We start from the raw sequence: 16,272 nt of genomic DNA on the forward strand, positions 1-16,272 counted from the left end.
AATAGATTCCAGCCCTGAAAAGACTGCAGCCTGAATAGAGTCCTTTCAGCTCCATCCACTTTCCCTCCCTGATACTCAACTGCAAATGAAAATAAAGTATTTTAAGTTCAGCAAGATGACTCCAAAACCAGATCTTTGACAAGGAACAATTTCAACTTTGATGCATCTAATTTCAGTAAAGGTTCATCCTAGTGTATCAAACCCTAAATTTGCCATTTATGTTGGACTGTTTTTTGGTTTCTCATCTGCAACACACATACCCTCCAGAAAAAGCAGAGATGATCTTATGGCCATTTTTTTCCCCTTTAACCTATAAGAAAGACAAAAGTTGTCTGTGTAGCATGCTGTGCACATGTGTTGTTCACTTAAATGCCAGTTCTCTAATCAGCTCTACAGGGTAGTCCATACAGCTGTTCCACATTCTCCCTTGGCATATGCACCATGCATTTCCATTCCACATCAAATGTAAACACTCTCTGCACAAGAATGATGGAGGCTAAGTTTAAAATCTTGCTTGGGTTTATCTCTGGATGCCAGACAAAACAGGCTTTATGAGGTTTGATAAAAGATCGAGTCATCCCCATTTGCAGACCTTACATCCACTTGCATACCTACTCAAATATAAACACCACCAGCAGATTCCCAAACCAGCAACTAATCTGAAGATTGTTTAAAAGATTATTAACTGGCAAGACATTATTTAATTCCTCCAATTTCCCCCCCTCCCCAAATTCCTAGATTTTACAGGACAGCATGTTAGCTAAAATTCCTCTGGGATTTCTACTCTTAATAAGCAAGCAGACATCTGTGGGGATCATAAGCACACAGCCACTGAGAATGTTAAGAATTTATATATATATATATATATGTGTATATATATACGTAACTCTTTGAATTTATAAAGGTTTATACTCTGTCCTCAGCATTATGCTTCCCAACTGCTGTCTGCATCCAGAAGTGCTAGAAATTTGTAGCAAAATCTATCAAAACTCATTTAAACAGGAATTATTCTCTTTAGCAGCATTTTTTTTTTTGCCTTTTTACTCTTCATAAAATCTGCAGAGGAGTATCACAGACGACTCATACAAATGAGTCACCAGAGCTTAATTAGTCGTTGCTTTTGAGTAGTAGCATCGCCTCTGTGTGCTAGCTTGAATTACCTTCAGCCACTCTTCTTGAGAATAAAGATCATATTTTGTATCACTTAATTTCATTTTCCAGCGCTGAGGAAGTGTACACTCTCATCTCCAGCAAATAAGCTGATACGTTGCAGTACTCTCACTATCTGCAGCTATTTATGCTCAATACTAGTTTTATTCTTTTTTTTTGTATAATCAGATTTACTCTGATCCAAGAGTGGATGCTTTAGAAATGGACCACAAAACACCACAAGTGCTTGTAACACTGCTCTGTAGGTGAGGTAACTATACCTAAGCTATTACACCTAGAAATTCTCCTACAGGTTATGGATAGCACTTAATATAGTTTATACTAAACCATTTCAAAATGTATGCAAAAATAGACTGGTGTGAATTTGTTCAGCAATAGGATCTAATGATCTTCAAAGAGATAAAATTGGTGCTAACAAATGTATTCAAGTGAAGACCACTTCAAAGACCTTGAGGTCTTCTAAGTATGCCTCTGCCAACCCTCCCAGGAACAGGATGCTGCTTACACAGCCTTTGTAAACAGATCAGATCCAAGGCACAGCACAGCAATGTTCCATGAGGCTGTGTGGGTGACCAAATCCAGCAGCAAGCAGCTGTGTATAAAGTGCTAGGATAAAAAGGGTATCTTGAACAAGTTTCTCTGCCCCAGTCTTGTCTCTAGCAGAGTCTTAAAAATAAAAGTATAAAAAAGTACGTATGCATAAAATCATGGTTTCCTTTTTTTTTTTTTTTTTTAACCAACTCATCCCTGACTACTGTTTAAAGTACTTGCTAAACTGGAGTTTACATACAGACATCCTGTTTTAATAATCCTCAAGCGATTGTCTTTCTCCATGGCTTCATCTAATCTCTCTCTCAGTTTGTTTCTATTCTAGCTACTGAAGCTTCTGGCAGCAGTGAATACAGCAAGCAATTATTTTTTCGTTTTAATTTTTTACCATGTAAAAATTTAATTTTTTGCCATGCTTGATAATTTTATTTTACTGTAGCTGGCAAGATGGGAAGTATAGGACACTGGACACAGAAATCTGTAGTTTTTCATTGTTTACCTACTGAAATATTATCAGATTGGTAAGAGAAAAGCTATTAAAACTGTAAGGCTGGCTAATGACCCAGACTGTTGAAGGATGTGCTTAGTTGTAGTCCAATTTACAGAAAATGGGCATCCTCCATCAGAAAGTTCAGCACGGAAATTGCTTCCGTATGCTTGTACTTCAGCATCTGGAAAAAGACTAAGGATTAAATTAATATGGATACTTAATCTTCCATATGCCTCCATATTCCTCTACATCCCCCAGGTTATTACTTCTGCATTGTTGCAAGAACTACATACAAGATGAGTAACTTGGTGGTGTTCATTTTGATTTTTATTGATTTCATGTATCTTTTAAAACTTCCAGCCAAACCTACAGCTTTTAGTTCCGTTTCTCAGTATTGGGAAAGCAAATCCTCACACACCTATTGCAGAAGCTGACAATATTTTATACCAGAAATGCCTAGTGAATGTTCAGCCTGCAAAGTGCTGAATATTTCCATGCCAGACACTTTCTGAAACCATCTCTCCAAGTGCTGGTTTTAACCTTGCTTTCCAGCACTGGCCAGAAAGTTGGGTTGTTTGTCAGTATTTTGCCATCAATATCTATTAAATTAAATTAAATTAAATTAAATTAAATTAATTCATTACTATCCAATTTAAAAAAATCCAAAATGTGGAACAAGGGAAACATCAGTCAAGGGCTTTTTTTATGTTTGCACTAATTGCTCTGCTACCCTAGGAAGCATGGTAACTGTTCCCAGGCTACAGAATGAAATGAAAAATAGAGGAAAAACCCACCGAGGTTTGATCCTCTGTTAGATAATGCAGTTGTTTCACATGAAACTGAAAAACTGACTGCACATGAAGAATTATTTTAGGTGAACAAGCTGTCAACATGAAGCTTGGCATTTTTGAACTCAGGATGATGTAGATGGTATAATACTTTTCTAAGTAAAATGTTAAACCATCTAATGTGTGCTCATTGGATTGTAATTATGGAGCATCAAATAATGAGACATAAATAATTACAGATCTGTATTTTCATTTATGATAGAAATGTTGTCATGAAAATAGCATATCCATGGTGCTGAGCAAAACCATGTCACAACAACCAAAAGAAGAAGTCCTCTCAAAGGACTTTAATAAAGCTTAATGCTTCTGCCTACTGTGACGAGGGAAAACTAAAATGTTGGCTCCTCAGGTCAAAGGAATGACCTATCACCTTTAAATGGTCTCTGCAGCATGTCCTAAACTTTTCTGCATTAAATGGGCTGAGAGTTCATTATTAGAAATGGCATTATTAGAATCTGCGTAATGATACACCAAAAAAGTCGATTTATTCACATTACAGTAAGATTCCTCTGCAATGTATAACTCAAGTTCACATATTTTTAAGCAAATCAACAAGAGAAATAAATCAGATATGAAACCTCTTGCAATGGGGAACTCTTAGTTGATTAGAAAGCAAAAGTGGAAAAGAGCAAGAATTAAGTCAGAAACTGGACCTAGACTTGCCAATAGTCATTCAGTTCTTTGGAGCTGCCTTCAACATGGTCCCAGTCAAGCTGGTTTCTAACACATGTATGCATAAAATCAATAGTCCATTGAAACAACTACAGAAAACTATTTAGCTAGAAGAAAATGTCATGCCATGTACATAAATGTTGTAAGATACGGTGTTCATCACTTTTTGAAAGCCACCTCAAACAAGCCTTTGCACTTATTTCTCTTTAAAAGTTACATAGTCAGCACTCACTGCAAAAAAAAGGTATCAAATATTTATTATATTCTTACAATTTTACTGACCTCTATATGTTTATCAATCACAGACATGGTAGATGGAAGACAGAAAACCAAATCAGCATAACTACAACTCAAAAGGCCTGTGAGAAGTACACTGCCTTCCAGCTTTGGTTTCCAAGATCAGTTCAGATTTCCACCAGTCAACTAAACAAGCACAGCAGCACCTATTTTAGGGTAGATGTTTTCATGTAATAGATGTGATTTTAATTGATTTTAAAAGTGGTGCTATCTGCTTTCCAAGTAAATCTGAAAAAAATGCAATGAAGTCCATGTTGCTCTTTGGGTTAGTACTGGTGTCATGGTTTGACACTGGTGTAATGTTAGTGCTCTCATGAAAATACACTTTTCTAAATAAATGTTGTGAGATGTTATTAGGAACAGAGCAGAGTAGGCCCAAGCTTAATAACAACGGAAAAAACTTTATTAAACTACTACTACTATTAAAAGACACACACACTAAATTTAGGATGAAGACTCTCTAAAATACTTTTCTTCTTTTTAATTTTTAAAACAGCTATTATGAAACATTACCCGGGATTCTTGATCAAATTACTATTTTTCAGATAATTAATACTCAGTCTATTAAGGGAGAGAGGAGTTTTTCTTGCGCTACAGACTCTCTAGGAAACACAGTTGCTACTTTTTGTGTTTTTATGTCACACATGGTAACTGCCTGGAGAAAATCTGCTAGTGTGATACTCTCTTTTTTATGTTACAGTGCTCTCACTACTATGCATGGACAGATTGTTTATAGGGCTCCTTTAAGGATGCTTTGCTACGGACTAAAAGAGACAACAGTTTAGCTTTTAATTTTGGGACTACAGTCCCCCCCATTTTCTTCTGGGGTTAGGGGTCTAGGAACAGAGAGTATTTTTTTTTGTGAATCTGGGTTGTGTTATTCTACTCTGGGAGGTCCACAGGCAGGACCTACAGACATCTGGTGCAGTCTGGTTTGCAAGGACAACAGGGAGAATCCAGGGACTGGCCACTTTTAGCCTTCACTGCATATTCTAGATGATTGTGTGTAGTGCCCATATTTAAGACTGAATTTCCTTAGGGCAGCCAAAGCAGCAAGCCTGACTGCTCACCTGAGAAGTGGAAACTATGCCGGTTACAGCTAAATTAATAGTTGGCAAAAGGCTGAAAAAGAACAGATTAATGTGAAAATTAAAAAGCTAGCACTGCAGTCATTTATAACCAAGCTAAAATGAGTGCAGTGAAAGGAAAATAGGAGCTGCAGGACACAGAATTTCCCAAGTGTACTGTGGGCTTGCTCGTGGTGCTGGGCACACCCAGAATTAAGCCCCTGGCAGGTAGTGCTTGCAGCATGAGGATGAAGAGTGCTGTGTGAGGAGGAAGAGCACTGTGCACACACAGCTGGGCCCATCTGGAAAAACTGTTTTTGATTTTGAGCTTGGTAGCAAGCCAGTTGTGGCCAGGTTCCTTGAGGGTAGGCTGAAGAGTCACTCACAGATGTTTCAAAGATGAAAAGAGAAGGCTGGTCACCACAATTAAATTGATTTGCTACTGTAATCCTGCTCAACCACATTCCCTGAGGTATCTACACGCATGCTGGTGGGCCATTGGCCCTTGGCAGGGGGTGTGAGCCCTGCTGTGTGCTGCACTCCTGCTGGTACATTCCCACTGGACCACAGCTGACCCTAACCCCCTGCACCCAGCACAACAGCACACCTTTAGGAGAGCACACCCTCAGCTTTGTAAGCAACAGAGAACAACGGCAAAGTCAAAATTCACATTGACTTCACATTCACAAAACCACCTTTTCAGGGTCTTGCCAAAATTACAGCATTCAGCAGGAAGGAATCTGCAGGAAGGTTCTTGCAAGTGTGATTCATCCCTCTGGCTTTTGATGTTAGGAAACAATCTTTAGATTCAGGATCATAAACTGCGTATATCACAAGGTTAAAGTTTCAGTGCATGAGAAATTCTCTCCCTTAAATGAGCATACTCCTAAATTTACAGAAGAAAACACGTTTTGCTGATGTCAATACTTGAAAATTCAATTTTTTACCATAAAGGATCATAATTCCCGTCAATACACTGCTGTTTAAGCTTTTTATTTTAAAAGGTCCCTCTTAGGTGCTATCCCCTTTGTACTGCTAGCTGTACATAGCCCTCCTCTGACTTACAGGAGATTTTTAAAATGCACAAGAGGTGTTTAGATGCTGACACTAGCCTGCAGCACTGAAAATATCTCCTCCTGAAGTCCAAGACTGAAAACTAATTCCCAAACCAAATGGGATGAAACTGTTTGTCCTGGCTTGTAAGATAAACATATATTCTATTTGCCATCTGTCGGAGGTGGGGCAGGTATCTTCTGCTGGGCAGTTTTCTTATCTCTTCCAAGAACAATGTCTCCCTCCGGGGAGATATCTTCTGTTAATGTGCCATTGAATGGCTCACTGCATGACTGATAAAGTTACATCATCCCATTGTAAGATCGTCCACCCAGAGGGAGGAGCCAAGCATCCCTACCTGCATAAAATCAGCATTTCTTGAGACAGCAGCTCAGCCTCTTCACTGGATTCCCAGAGGAAGACCAGGCCCATCTACTCTATCACCAGACCTTCCGAGAAAACTACACCATTCTACTGGACCACCGCTGCAGCAGCATTTCATCTGCCACTCCAGGAGCAGGAGGAGCAGCCACCATTTGACTGGACTATCACTAACACCCTGACTCCTCAAGGTGTCAGGTTTCTGATCCTATCAGTAGTTTTGTTTGTACTAATTACATTTTTTTTTAATTTAGTTTTTTCCTAGTAAAGAACTGTTATTCCCATTCCCATATCTTTGGCTGAGAGCCTTTTTATTTTGAAATTGTTGTAATTTGGAGGGAGGGGGTTTACCTTTTCCATTTCATGGGAGGCCCTTGCCTTCCTTCACAGACTCCTGTCTTTTCAAACAAAGACACTGTTTAAAATATTTTGTCACCTTAAAAGCCACCTGATATCCTTAATAGAGTGTTCAGCTCAGGAGGGATTTAACTGTATGTTGAAAGCATACAGTTAAAGCACCATGTACTTTATGGGAAAGAGAAAGTCAATCTCTGAGAGCAAAAATACCAAAAATTTAGCTTTGGCCATCTTCTACAGCTGCAGCAAAAATGTGATTCTAGCTTTGCCAGTGTGTTTTTATGTTAACCACTGTTTGTGGAGTCCAACTGAAATTCTCTATTTTTAGCCTTTCAGCTACTTTCAGGTAAAATTCCTGCTGATAGGACTAGCTGTATAAGGCAGATAACATACAACTCTGAAACCACAGATGACCTCATGCCACTGCAAAGAAAGAAGGGTCTGTTACTTAAACAAGGCTAAAATTTAACCCAGCTGTACTAAAATTATACAGTGAGTGTTTTACAGTCCCATTACAAGACATAAAAACCCAGTCACTATAAATTCATGGTGTACTTATTTGTAAGGATGTAAAAAAGAGTAATTAATAACCCCCAAACAGCTTATCTCTGAGGCAGTACAACATCAAGGCTTTCCCAGGCTCACTGGAGATTTTACAAATAGCACTAAGAAGCTACTTTAGCTGCCATTTGAAAATTATTTGTCCACACTGAAAAGTCATTGCTCTTTGTCACAAGTCACAAGACATTTCTTAGTGTTCCACACTTTTAGGTTGACATTATGGAGAGAAAATAAATAAATGTAATCCAAACTTTCTGGAAAGGGCTTCTGTATGTAAAAACAAGTATTAACCACAGATGTGAGGGAGCACTGCACAGTGATTCTTTTTTGTGCTAAATGCGCTCTACCATCCTCTCTTCCACTTCACTGTTCCCCTGTGTCCCCCCATATACCAAAATAAATCAGTTTCCTTTAAAACACCATTATTTCCAGGAGAGTGAAATGCAGTTCTGAGTACTGTCATTCAAGTTTATTAAAGTAATTCAGGAGAAATGTGTAAGGAACGGGCATGTCACAAGTGAATCAATGCAGATCAGGGCGCTGGTTTGTAGTCTTTGGGATGTATTGCTAACACCTCTTTTAGTTTGCAGAATATTTGCTCGATATTTTTTCAGAACAAAACCTTTATGAGGTTACCACACATTTCCAGTAGTGTAAGAAACACTCTGAAAGTTCTTTTCCTCGGGAAAAACTTTCAGTCTTAATAACTAATGAACAGGTCAGACACATGAGTGAAATAACTCTAAAGTAAAGGAATGCTTTCACTACCTCACCAAATCACTCTAAGAGATCAGTAAAAGATTCAAACTGTTCTTCTTAACTCTTCCTTTCTTTCCTAAATACCAGCATAGGCAAACCTGTATTTTTTAACAATGACACCTCTACCATGACAATGAACCTCTCTATTTTCTCAAGCACAGCCAGCATTGAAATAAAGGCTTACAAAGCACTTAACTGATTTGTGATTATAGAACAAGTTTGATTTTTTTGGATTCATGTCACTTGGAAGAAGAAACTCCACTTATCATAAGGAATGAAAACCAGGACGGAAGAAGGTTTGCTATTTCCCTCTCTAAGGAATTGTAGGTGGACTTATGTAAACAACAGATCAAAGGCAAATCTTAGGGACCATAATATACTGAGTTATTAAAGGCACAGAGCCTTTTATCTATTGTGGAGGAAGGAAGTAAAGCATTGAGACATATGTAAATACATGCAATTAAAAAAAAAAACAAAACAAACCCAAGTGAGTCCCAAAAGTGACTGAAATCAATTAAATTCTGGGGCTTTTTTCTCATTCTGTTAAAGTGGTGAGAACCAAAAATGCAATCTGTGACAAAAATTAGACTCCTGGAAAAGCCGGGCATTCAACACTATTTTAAGTTGAATTTTCCTTCACATCCTATGAAACAAGCACTGTTCAATGTTCAATCTCACTGCCAGTTCAACTGAGTCTTACCTTGTCCTCCACTCTGTTCAGCCTGGCACCGATCGTGTTATTTCCTCGATCTTTGCTTTTCTCTGTGGAACAAGAAACACTTTCAAATTAATATATGGTGGTATAACAAAATAGCAGCAAACCACAACAGGGTGTGTTTAACTAGCCCACCAACACCATGTAACTGAACACCCTTACCAGGCTGATAGATCCATTCCTTAAAAGTAGTTTTCTGTTTCTTTTTATAGCATTGACCCATGCCAGGGTTTTTAATAGCCCTGAGTTTAAGGCATTTTTAATCTTAGTTTTATGCTTTAACCACAGAGAGCAAAAATGTTCCCAATTTTGTTAATGTTTTAATTGCCACTTAAAAACAATCTGCCACTATGCAAAGGACTCTACAGCCAACTTGAATAACACATTTGGTAACATTTTATCTTTTTTCCCCACTATAAACTATAAAGAAAGATGAGTTTTCGAATGACTTAAACAGAGAGTCTTCATTAGCCAGACTTGTCATAAACATTGTCTTTTGTGCTCTTTTTCCAGTGTCTTTTCAAAGCTATCAAAGATCTATGTGAATATTACAAATTTCACAGGAACTCTGTAATCTTAGCACACCAATTTATTGAATATATGGTGAGTCTCAGAAAGACTAGAGCCAACATTTTGAAGACTTCAGTGAAAGTAGGTTTTTTAAGAATCTAAATAAGAACAACCCTAATTTAAAAGTGTTGATGACAAAATATAATTACCAATGCTTAATATTCAGAGTACAACCAGTTGGCATGGTTTAGAAATTTGGCAATAAAATGAAAAGTACTTGAGCAAGTATTTTCCATTAATTATTGTTCTGGTTTGAAAGCAAAACCAGTGAGAGACTCCAAGTCGGAAATACAAGTCAGAAATACAATTTATTGGGAAAAGGGAAAAAAAAAAGACAAAAAATACACGCAATGATACAAAAGGAAGACCACTGGCAAAGTCAGAATACAACCTGACACCCGCTTTGGCCAGTGTGCTGGTAGCAGTCCAAATTGGAGTTGCTGCAGTCCTCTTGGAGTGGCAGATGTGGTTGCTGTGTCTTCTCGGAAACCTGTGGAAAGGCTGCTTTTCTGTCTAGAAATGCCTGGATTTATCCAGGTGGGAATGCCTAGCTTCTCCCCCTGGGCGGAGCATCTCACAATGGGCTGATGTTATTTTGAGTTACAAGGTGTGCTCTTAATCACCTGTTAAACAGAACTGGCTCCTGGAGAGTGTTATCTCTGAGTCATGTGGCAAGACATTGATGGGCCTATTAACAGGAGATAAGGAAAACTGTCCAGATGCAACTGCTACTCGGATGGTAATAGGAAACATCTTGGTGCTCAGTCTTGGACAATTATATATTCATCAGATTAACTTTAGACACATCCTTTGTATTGACTTACCTGAGACGGAGATAAAAAGAGATGGTTTTCCTATGGACTGGTCCAACCTATAAAACAAAAAGAAACATTTTTGTTTTTTATCAGTCTAAACCAGCATTTTCACGCTCTCTAGCTGGAACAGGGAGGCCTCTTCACAAACAAGCAAAGTGAAGTTCAAATAATTTAGGTTTGTCCTGTGAGCGAAGCAGTTGCTTTATGCTAAGAGTAGCATGAAATTAAAAAAGTAGTACCAAAATGGGATTTGACTTAGATTGCTCTACAGCTTTTTTAACCACTGTAAAGTTTTACCATGCCCATATGCTCAGCATTGATTTGTCTTTTCCTTATTCTTCTGCAGTTTTCTTTTTGCATCTGTCAGCTCTTAGCTGGCTTTTACGTGCAATTCTACCACAGCAGGTAACAGTATTGCGCTCTCCAGGTGTAGAACAGCCCCCATCATATAGGGATTGCAGTCTACAGTCACGGCTAGTAGGGACTGAGGTAATACACCTAAGTCCCAATCATCAGATTTTTAAGCTTTTTGCCTTTTCCTCCCTGTGTGAAAAGAAAACTTCATGCAAATGCCATTTTATATTCCCTAATTTTGCACAGTCCTGCCAATATGGCACCTTTAATCCTGGCAGTTTTTTATCCATGGGCCCCAATCACTGCCTAATTTACAACCATCCTCCTACTGCTGTTTACGGGTACCAAGAGGGGGCTTCATTGACGTACCTCCTCTGCAGCTCCTTGATTCGCACCATCAGGTTGAGGTGGCCCTGAGAGTACTGCTCAATAACATCTCGGACATCATAAGGCTTTCTGGCTTGCTGTAAAAGTAGAGACAAAAAACATGCCCTTAAGTCACAAGGATGGAGGAATGGTCTGTGGCAATCTAGATGTTTTTGAAGAATAAATAGGTTCTTTTAGCACTGTGTAAGTATATTAGTTATTTTGATTGTTTCCATGATCACGCATTTTTGGTGGAATAATTCTGACAGTTCTCATTTCATCCACCTTTTTGTTACTGCACGTGTGTATGCCTTCCAAGAGATAATCCACCAAACTGGAGCTCAGAAGAACTTGGAGCCAAAAGAAGTTTATCTGGCACTTTATTCAGAAGCCTGTGTACACTTTAGTTCCCTCTGGAAATAAGGTTCATACTCCTTGGCCACTGAAAAATACAGAGGTCTTGCACATGCACAAACCCCTATTGTCAGTCAGCAGCTGGGGCTTACTGTTCAGGTCTCACCATGGGAAGTTAAAACACAGTCCTAGAGGAAGGAGCATGACTGATATCCTCTTCCAGAAAGACTGGCTGAGCTTTCAAAACTGCTGGGAAACACTGGTGCAAGAAATGCTCCGAGTCTGTAATTTGCACCTCATACATGGGAAAGACTTCATCTGACCTATTACTCATAAAACAACTTCTGTGTAGCATAGAGGCAATAGTATCAAGATAAATGCAATAGTATCTACCTGTAAGACACCAAGACTAACTAGAAAGCAAGTGAACGAACATGTTGAAGGGTAGCAACAAATTAAAGGTATCTTAATCCTACATCTAAAACCTAGAGTCCAATCAGTGCCAGAACTGGTGTTCCCAGCTCAGGAAAGACATGGACCTGTTAGAACAAGTTCAAAGGAGGCCACAAAGATAATCAGAGGGCTGGAGCACCTCTGCTATAGACAGGGTGAGAGAGTTGTGTTGTTCAACCTAAAGAAGAGAAGGCTCCAGGGATACCTCATTGAAGCCTTTCAGTATTTGAAGGGGGCTTTTAAAAAAGATGGGGACAGATATTTATAAGGGCCTGTAGTGATAGGACAAGGGGGAAATGGCTTCAAGCTGAAAGGGACAGGTTTAGATTAGCTATTAGGAAGAAATTCTTAAGTGTGAGGGTGGTGAGACACTTAAATGGGCTGCCCAGAGAAGTTTTGGATGCCTCGTCCCTGGAAACATTCAAGGTCAAGTTAGGAGGGACCCTGAGCAACCTGACTGGGTGAAGATGTCCTTGTTCAGAGCAGGGCGTTTACACTAGATGACCTTTGAAGGTCCCTCCCAACCCAAATTATTCTATGATTTCGTTATGCTGCTTATAGAAACGCTGCAGATAATTTTCAAGGTTTTGTAAAAACCTTGGTAACACTGACTTACAACTTCTCTTTTCTTGCATCGTTTGAGAACAAAGAAAAGAGTTTTCAGTGGTAGCTTCTAAGATACCAAAATTTGCATCCCTTTTGAAGTATTTTGTCACCTGTACTTCAAAAGCTGATGACTCTGCTCTACTTTATCTTATTCCCAAACTTCAGGATTTCCTCAGTTCCATGCCATAAATACTGTTTATTTCTTTAAGCCAAGGAAAGTGAGATACCATACAAAAACAAGCTGTGGAGACTGTGGCACCTTCATGCAATCCCCTGCACCTGCCTGGGAAGCAGCTCCCACATTTCAGGAATGATTCCTTTAGTAACATCACTCCATCAAACAAACTGTATTTCAGTCTCCCAGATTCCCCACGTCAACTGCAAGCCTTCGGTGAATGTGAGATCCTCTCCAGAGGAAGGCTAAGCAGGACTGGGAACTGCTTCAATCTAAGCATTCCCAAGCATCCCAGCTGCTTACACACACATAAATCATAACTAACATTCACAAAGAAAGAAATATGATTCTGCCATGGCATAAGCCTGTAAATCTTTCCATGGACTAGCACTGTAAACATGATAATATTAACAAAAAAAAAAAAGAATAATTCTTGGATTCTTTTTGTGCTATAAATAAGCAAAAGAGAAAACTTCAAGTTTGAAAACTGCAGGTTCAGAAAAGGTGTTCAGTAAGAATAAAGATGCAGAGCTTTCTCCTGCCATCTTCATACTCTGACACAGGAGTCTGACATGTAAGTATAGTGTAAGTATTCTAAGTGTAGTGTAAGTAGTGTAAGTATTTCCCCATCTGTTTTTCATTTACAGGGCTGTTTCTCTCTCTTTAAAACAAGAATTAAAAACCTGGAGTAAATATATTATAAGAATGAGGTTAAACTTCTGAGTAAGACTGGGTATTTAAGTCAGTACTGATTTTTCAGTAACTGCTTCATATTGAAAGCTTCTCTTCCATTTTCCAAGAAAATACTCTTGATGATGACCATATAAAAAACCTGCAGCAGGCAACAGATTAGTAGGAATAGAAGTAGAAGCCAGTCCCACAGCCTTCCTTAACTGCTTCTCTTTCTTACTTTTGGTCCTCTGTTAATTAAGCAAAACTCATGGCAAAACTCTTTAAATGCGTTAGAATTTCCCCCATCATAAATGGAAGTTTTTAAAAGGCACAAAACCCAATGCCAAATATAAAATGTGCACCACTGGCTGTGGCTGTTGTTGCTCCCTAGTAACTGCATGGGCAGGGAGGCAGACCTGGGAAAGGGGAATTTTTGAGAAATGCAGCCAGGTAACATCAAATAAAATGGGCAAAACACTCTGTGAAGCACAGGACACTGAAATACATAGTTTAGTACAGTCCAGTATGGAGATTAGAAAAGATTACACACACAATTCCTATGAATCACATAATATGGTGAACTACAAGACTATAAATTTAAGATTTTCCAGGGAAATTGTAACTAATCAGGCAACAGTTATGTCATTGGTAGAACTGCAACCTGTATTTTTAATTTATGCTATGTATAGAATATTTGCCATGGTAAAAATCATCCCAGAAGTTAAAAAGCTATTTTAGAAGGAAATTAATTTACTCAATTGGAAGAATTTACATGGAAAGAAAATTTTAAAAGTTTTAAAAATGAAAATAGGAAATGAGAACAAATTCTTGGTCTCTGTATCTCTGATGGATATCACAGTTGCATCTATGTACATTAGTTTTAAGAGTTCTAGAAACTTTCATAACCAGAAAACAAAGGTTCTTTACTCATAAATTAAGCTAATGGGATAACCGAGTATGGCGATTTTTTTTCCGAAATTCAGTTGTAATATTAGATTGTGTCAAAAATATCTGCTTTACAACAATACATACAATTCATTTTTGGTAGGTAGGGTGAAGAAAGCCTAGAAAAGCATTCATTTTTAAGTCTGCTTTCCCTATATTCAGTAAAATCCTTCGTTAGCCATAAGTTATTAATCTTCACTGATGCACAGGACTTCTGTTGAATGTGATCATTTGTATAGAATTTGAAACAGTTCTGAAGACTTTACAAGAACATAAACACATCCAAAAAAAAGGTATTTATTCATTATAATATTATGCTGCGTTTGTGGGTTATACATGGGCATCCTCCTAAGGACTATATTTAAATCTTGACTTTAAATACAGCCTAAATTTCTCTCCTTCTTTTTAAAGAGGAAATGATACTTCACAAAGAGTTGCTTTTCATGTCCTTTGAAAATCTTTGTATCTCTGCTTAGCTTTTATTTGTTTTATTTATTTATTTAGTTTTAAACAGGAAGGCTTTGCTTTCTAACTGGCTTTTGTCCTTCTGATCACCCCCTGTTATTAACTGAGCCCTTCAAAAAATATATCTAGTCAAATTTAGGCCTACAGGTGTGTCCTGCAAACAACTGGTATAGTTTAAGAACCATGCTGGGTTCATGCTGGGACCTATTTTGCAAAATTTTCCTCTTCCTTTCCTTCTTCCTATGCTGTCCTACTAAAAGGTTCAGCGGCATCTCTAAAAAATACTCCTTTAAAGTGCTGGCCTTCCCTAGCGTTCCAGCTAATTTTAAGCATGAACAGCCCAATGGACTTAGATGAAATTGGGTTGTGGGTTTGTTGTGGGTTTTTTCAATAGTTACAGGAAGAAAATATCTGAATTTTCTTATTTTTGGAACACATTTTTTACATAAATTTAAAGCTCAGAAGGAAAACACCTACTAAAAATCAGCTGTACAGACCTCTTAAATGCTGAAAGATACATTTTTAAAATGCATCTTCTGCTTTACCTTATTTTTGGACATTACATTAGTCTGCTTATTAGGAACAGTATAGTCATTACTTGGCACATGCTAAAACAATTAAATTTCTTATGATTATTTTATGTGCATAGAACAGATTTACAACTTTTGATGAAAGAATAATGACAGTGGTTATCGCTTAATTACAGGAGAGATTTTCAAAATCATTTTGTGGCTTGAATTTCAAGGTGACTTAGTGCATCAAGTTACTTCGGTGCTTTGGAAAACTGTACCTTTGGTGTTCTCCAAATTTCTAAGCTTGATCATGACCTTATATTCAGAAATTATGGAGAAGTATCAGATATTCCCGTACTTTCCTGCTGGAGATTCTGCTTCTGAAGAAACAGCAGCATATCACTTGTACACAGGAGACCTAAGATCCACCCCACTTCAGCCGAATGACATTTTTAGTTCTTTAGTAGCAGCTAATATGGATCATTCAGGAAGAAGGAAGACTGCTGAGGAGAGATGGGAGACAGCCCTGCCCAGGGATTTGGTAGATGGCCAGGTCTGAGCCTTTTGCAGATGCAAAAGTGAGAGTACAACTGAGAAGCCAGATTAGCAACCGAGATATTGAGCACAAACAAGTTTTAAGTATGAACCTAATAGTCCCATTCTATTTAGTCAAATGCTTTTTCAGCTTCTATCAAATCATCTGCCACAGGGGAGTTTTGTTCATTTGCCAGGTGGATAATGTTGCACACAGTGTTCAGGCATTTTCAAAATCTGTTTCTGACAAATACCACTTGGGAGGTAGATCTACAACGTGTGGATTTCTAGTTACTAAGCAGTTTAATTAATACCATGGCAAGTATTTTATGATCTAAATTAATGAGAGCAGCGATTCAGTAATTACCAGGGAGCAAAGGATCACAATCAAGTTTTAGAATGAAAATAAATTAGATTTTAATGGAACTGGCCACACTTAGGCAATTATTCACACAACAGCAGCAGACACATCACTGGACTGGGCCACACCCCTTGCCCAGTTTCAAGTGCTGACCAGCAAGTGCTAAGAAAC

General features: G+C 38.2%; 1 protein-coding gene across 2 annotated transcripts in view; it reads right to left on the minus strand.

Moving 5' to 3' along the window:
- Positions 1 to 16,272, minus strand: part of KCNQ1 (potassium voltage-gated channel subfamily Q member 1) — a 335,437-nt gene that overhangs the window by 97,469 nt on the left and 221,696 nt on the right. For both annotated transcript variants that reach the window (XM_053981137.1, XM_053981136.1), the window contains 3 exons: positions 11,028 to 11,122; positions 10,314 to 10,360; positions 8,905 to 8,966 (listed from right to left, as the gene is read on the minus strand). In XM_053981137.1, the coding sequence (XP_053837112.1) occupies positions 8,905 to 8,966; positions 10,314 to 10,360; positions 11,028 to 11,122 (204 nt within the window). The remainder of the gene's footprint in view (positions 1 to 8,904; positions 8,967 to 10,313; positions 10,361 to 11,027; positions 11,123 to 16,272) is intronic.

The sequence above is a fragment of the Vidua macroura genome, chromosome 6 (assembly GCF_024509145.1).
Source record: "Vidua macroura isolate BioBank_ID:100142 chromosome 6, ASM2450914v1, whole genome shotgun sequence".
In the NCBI taxonomy this organism is placed as follows: domain Eukaryota; kingdom Metazoa; phylum Chordata; class Aves; order Passeriformes; family Viduidae; genus Vidua; species Vidua macroura.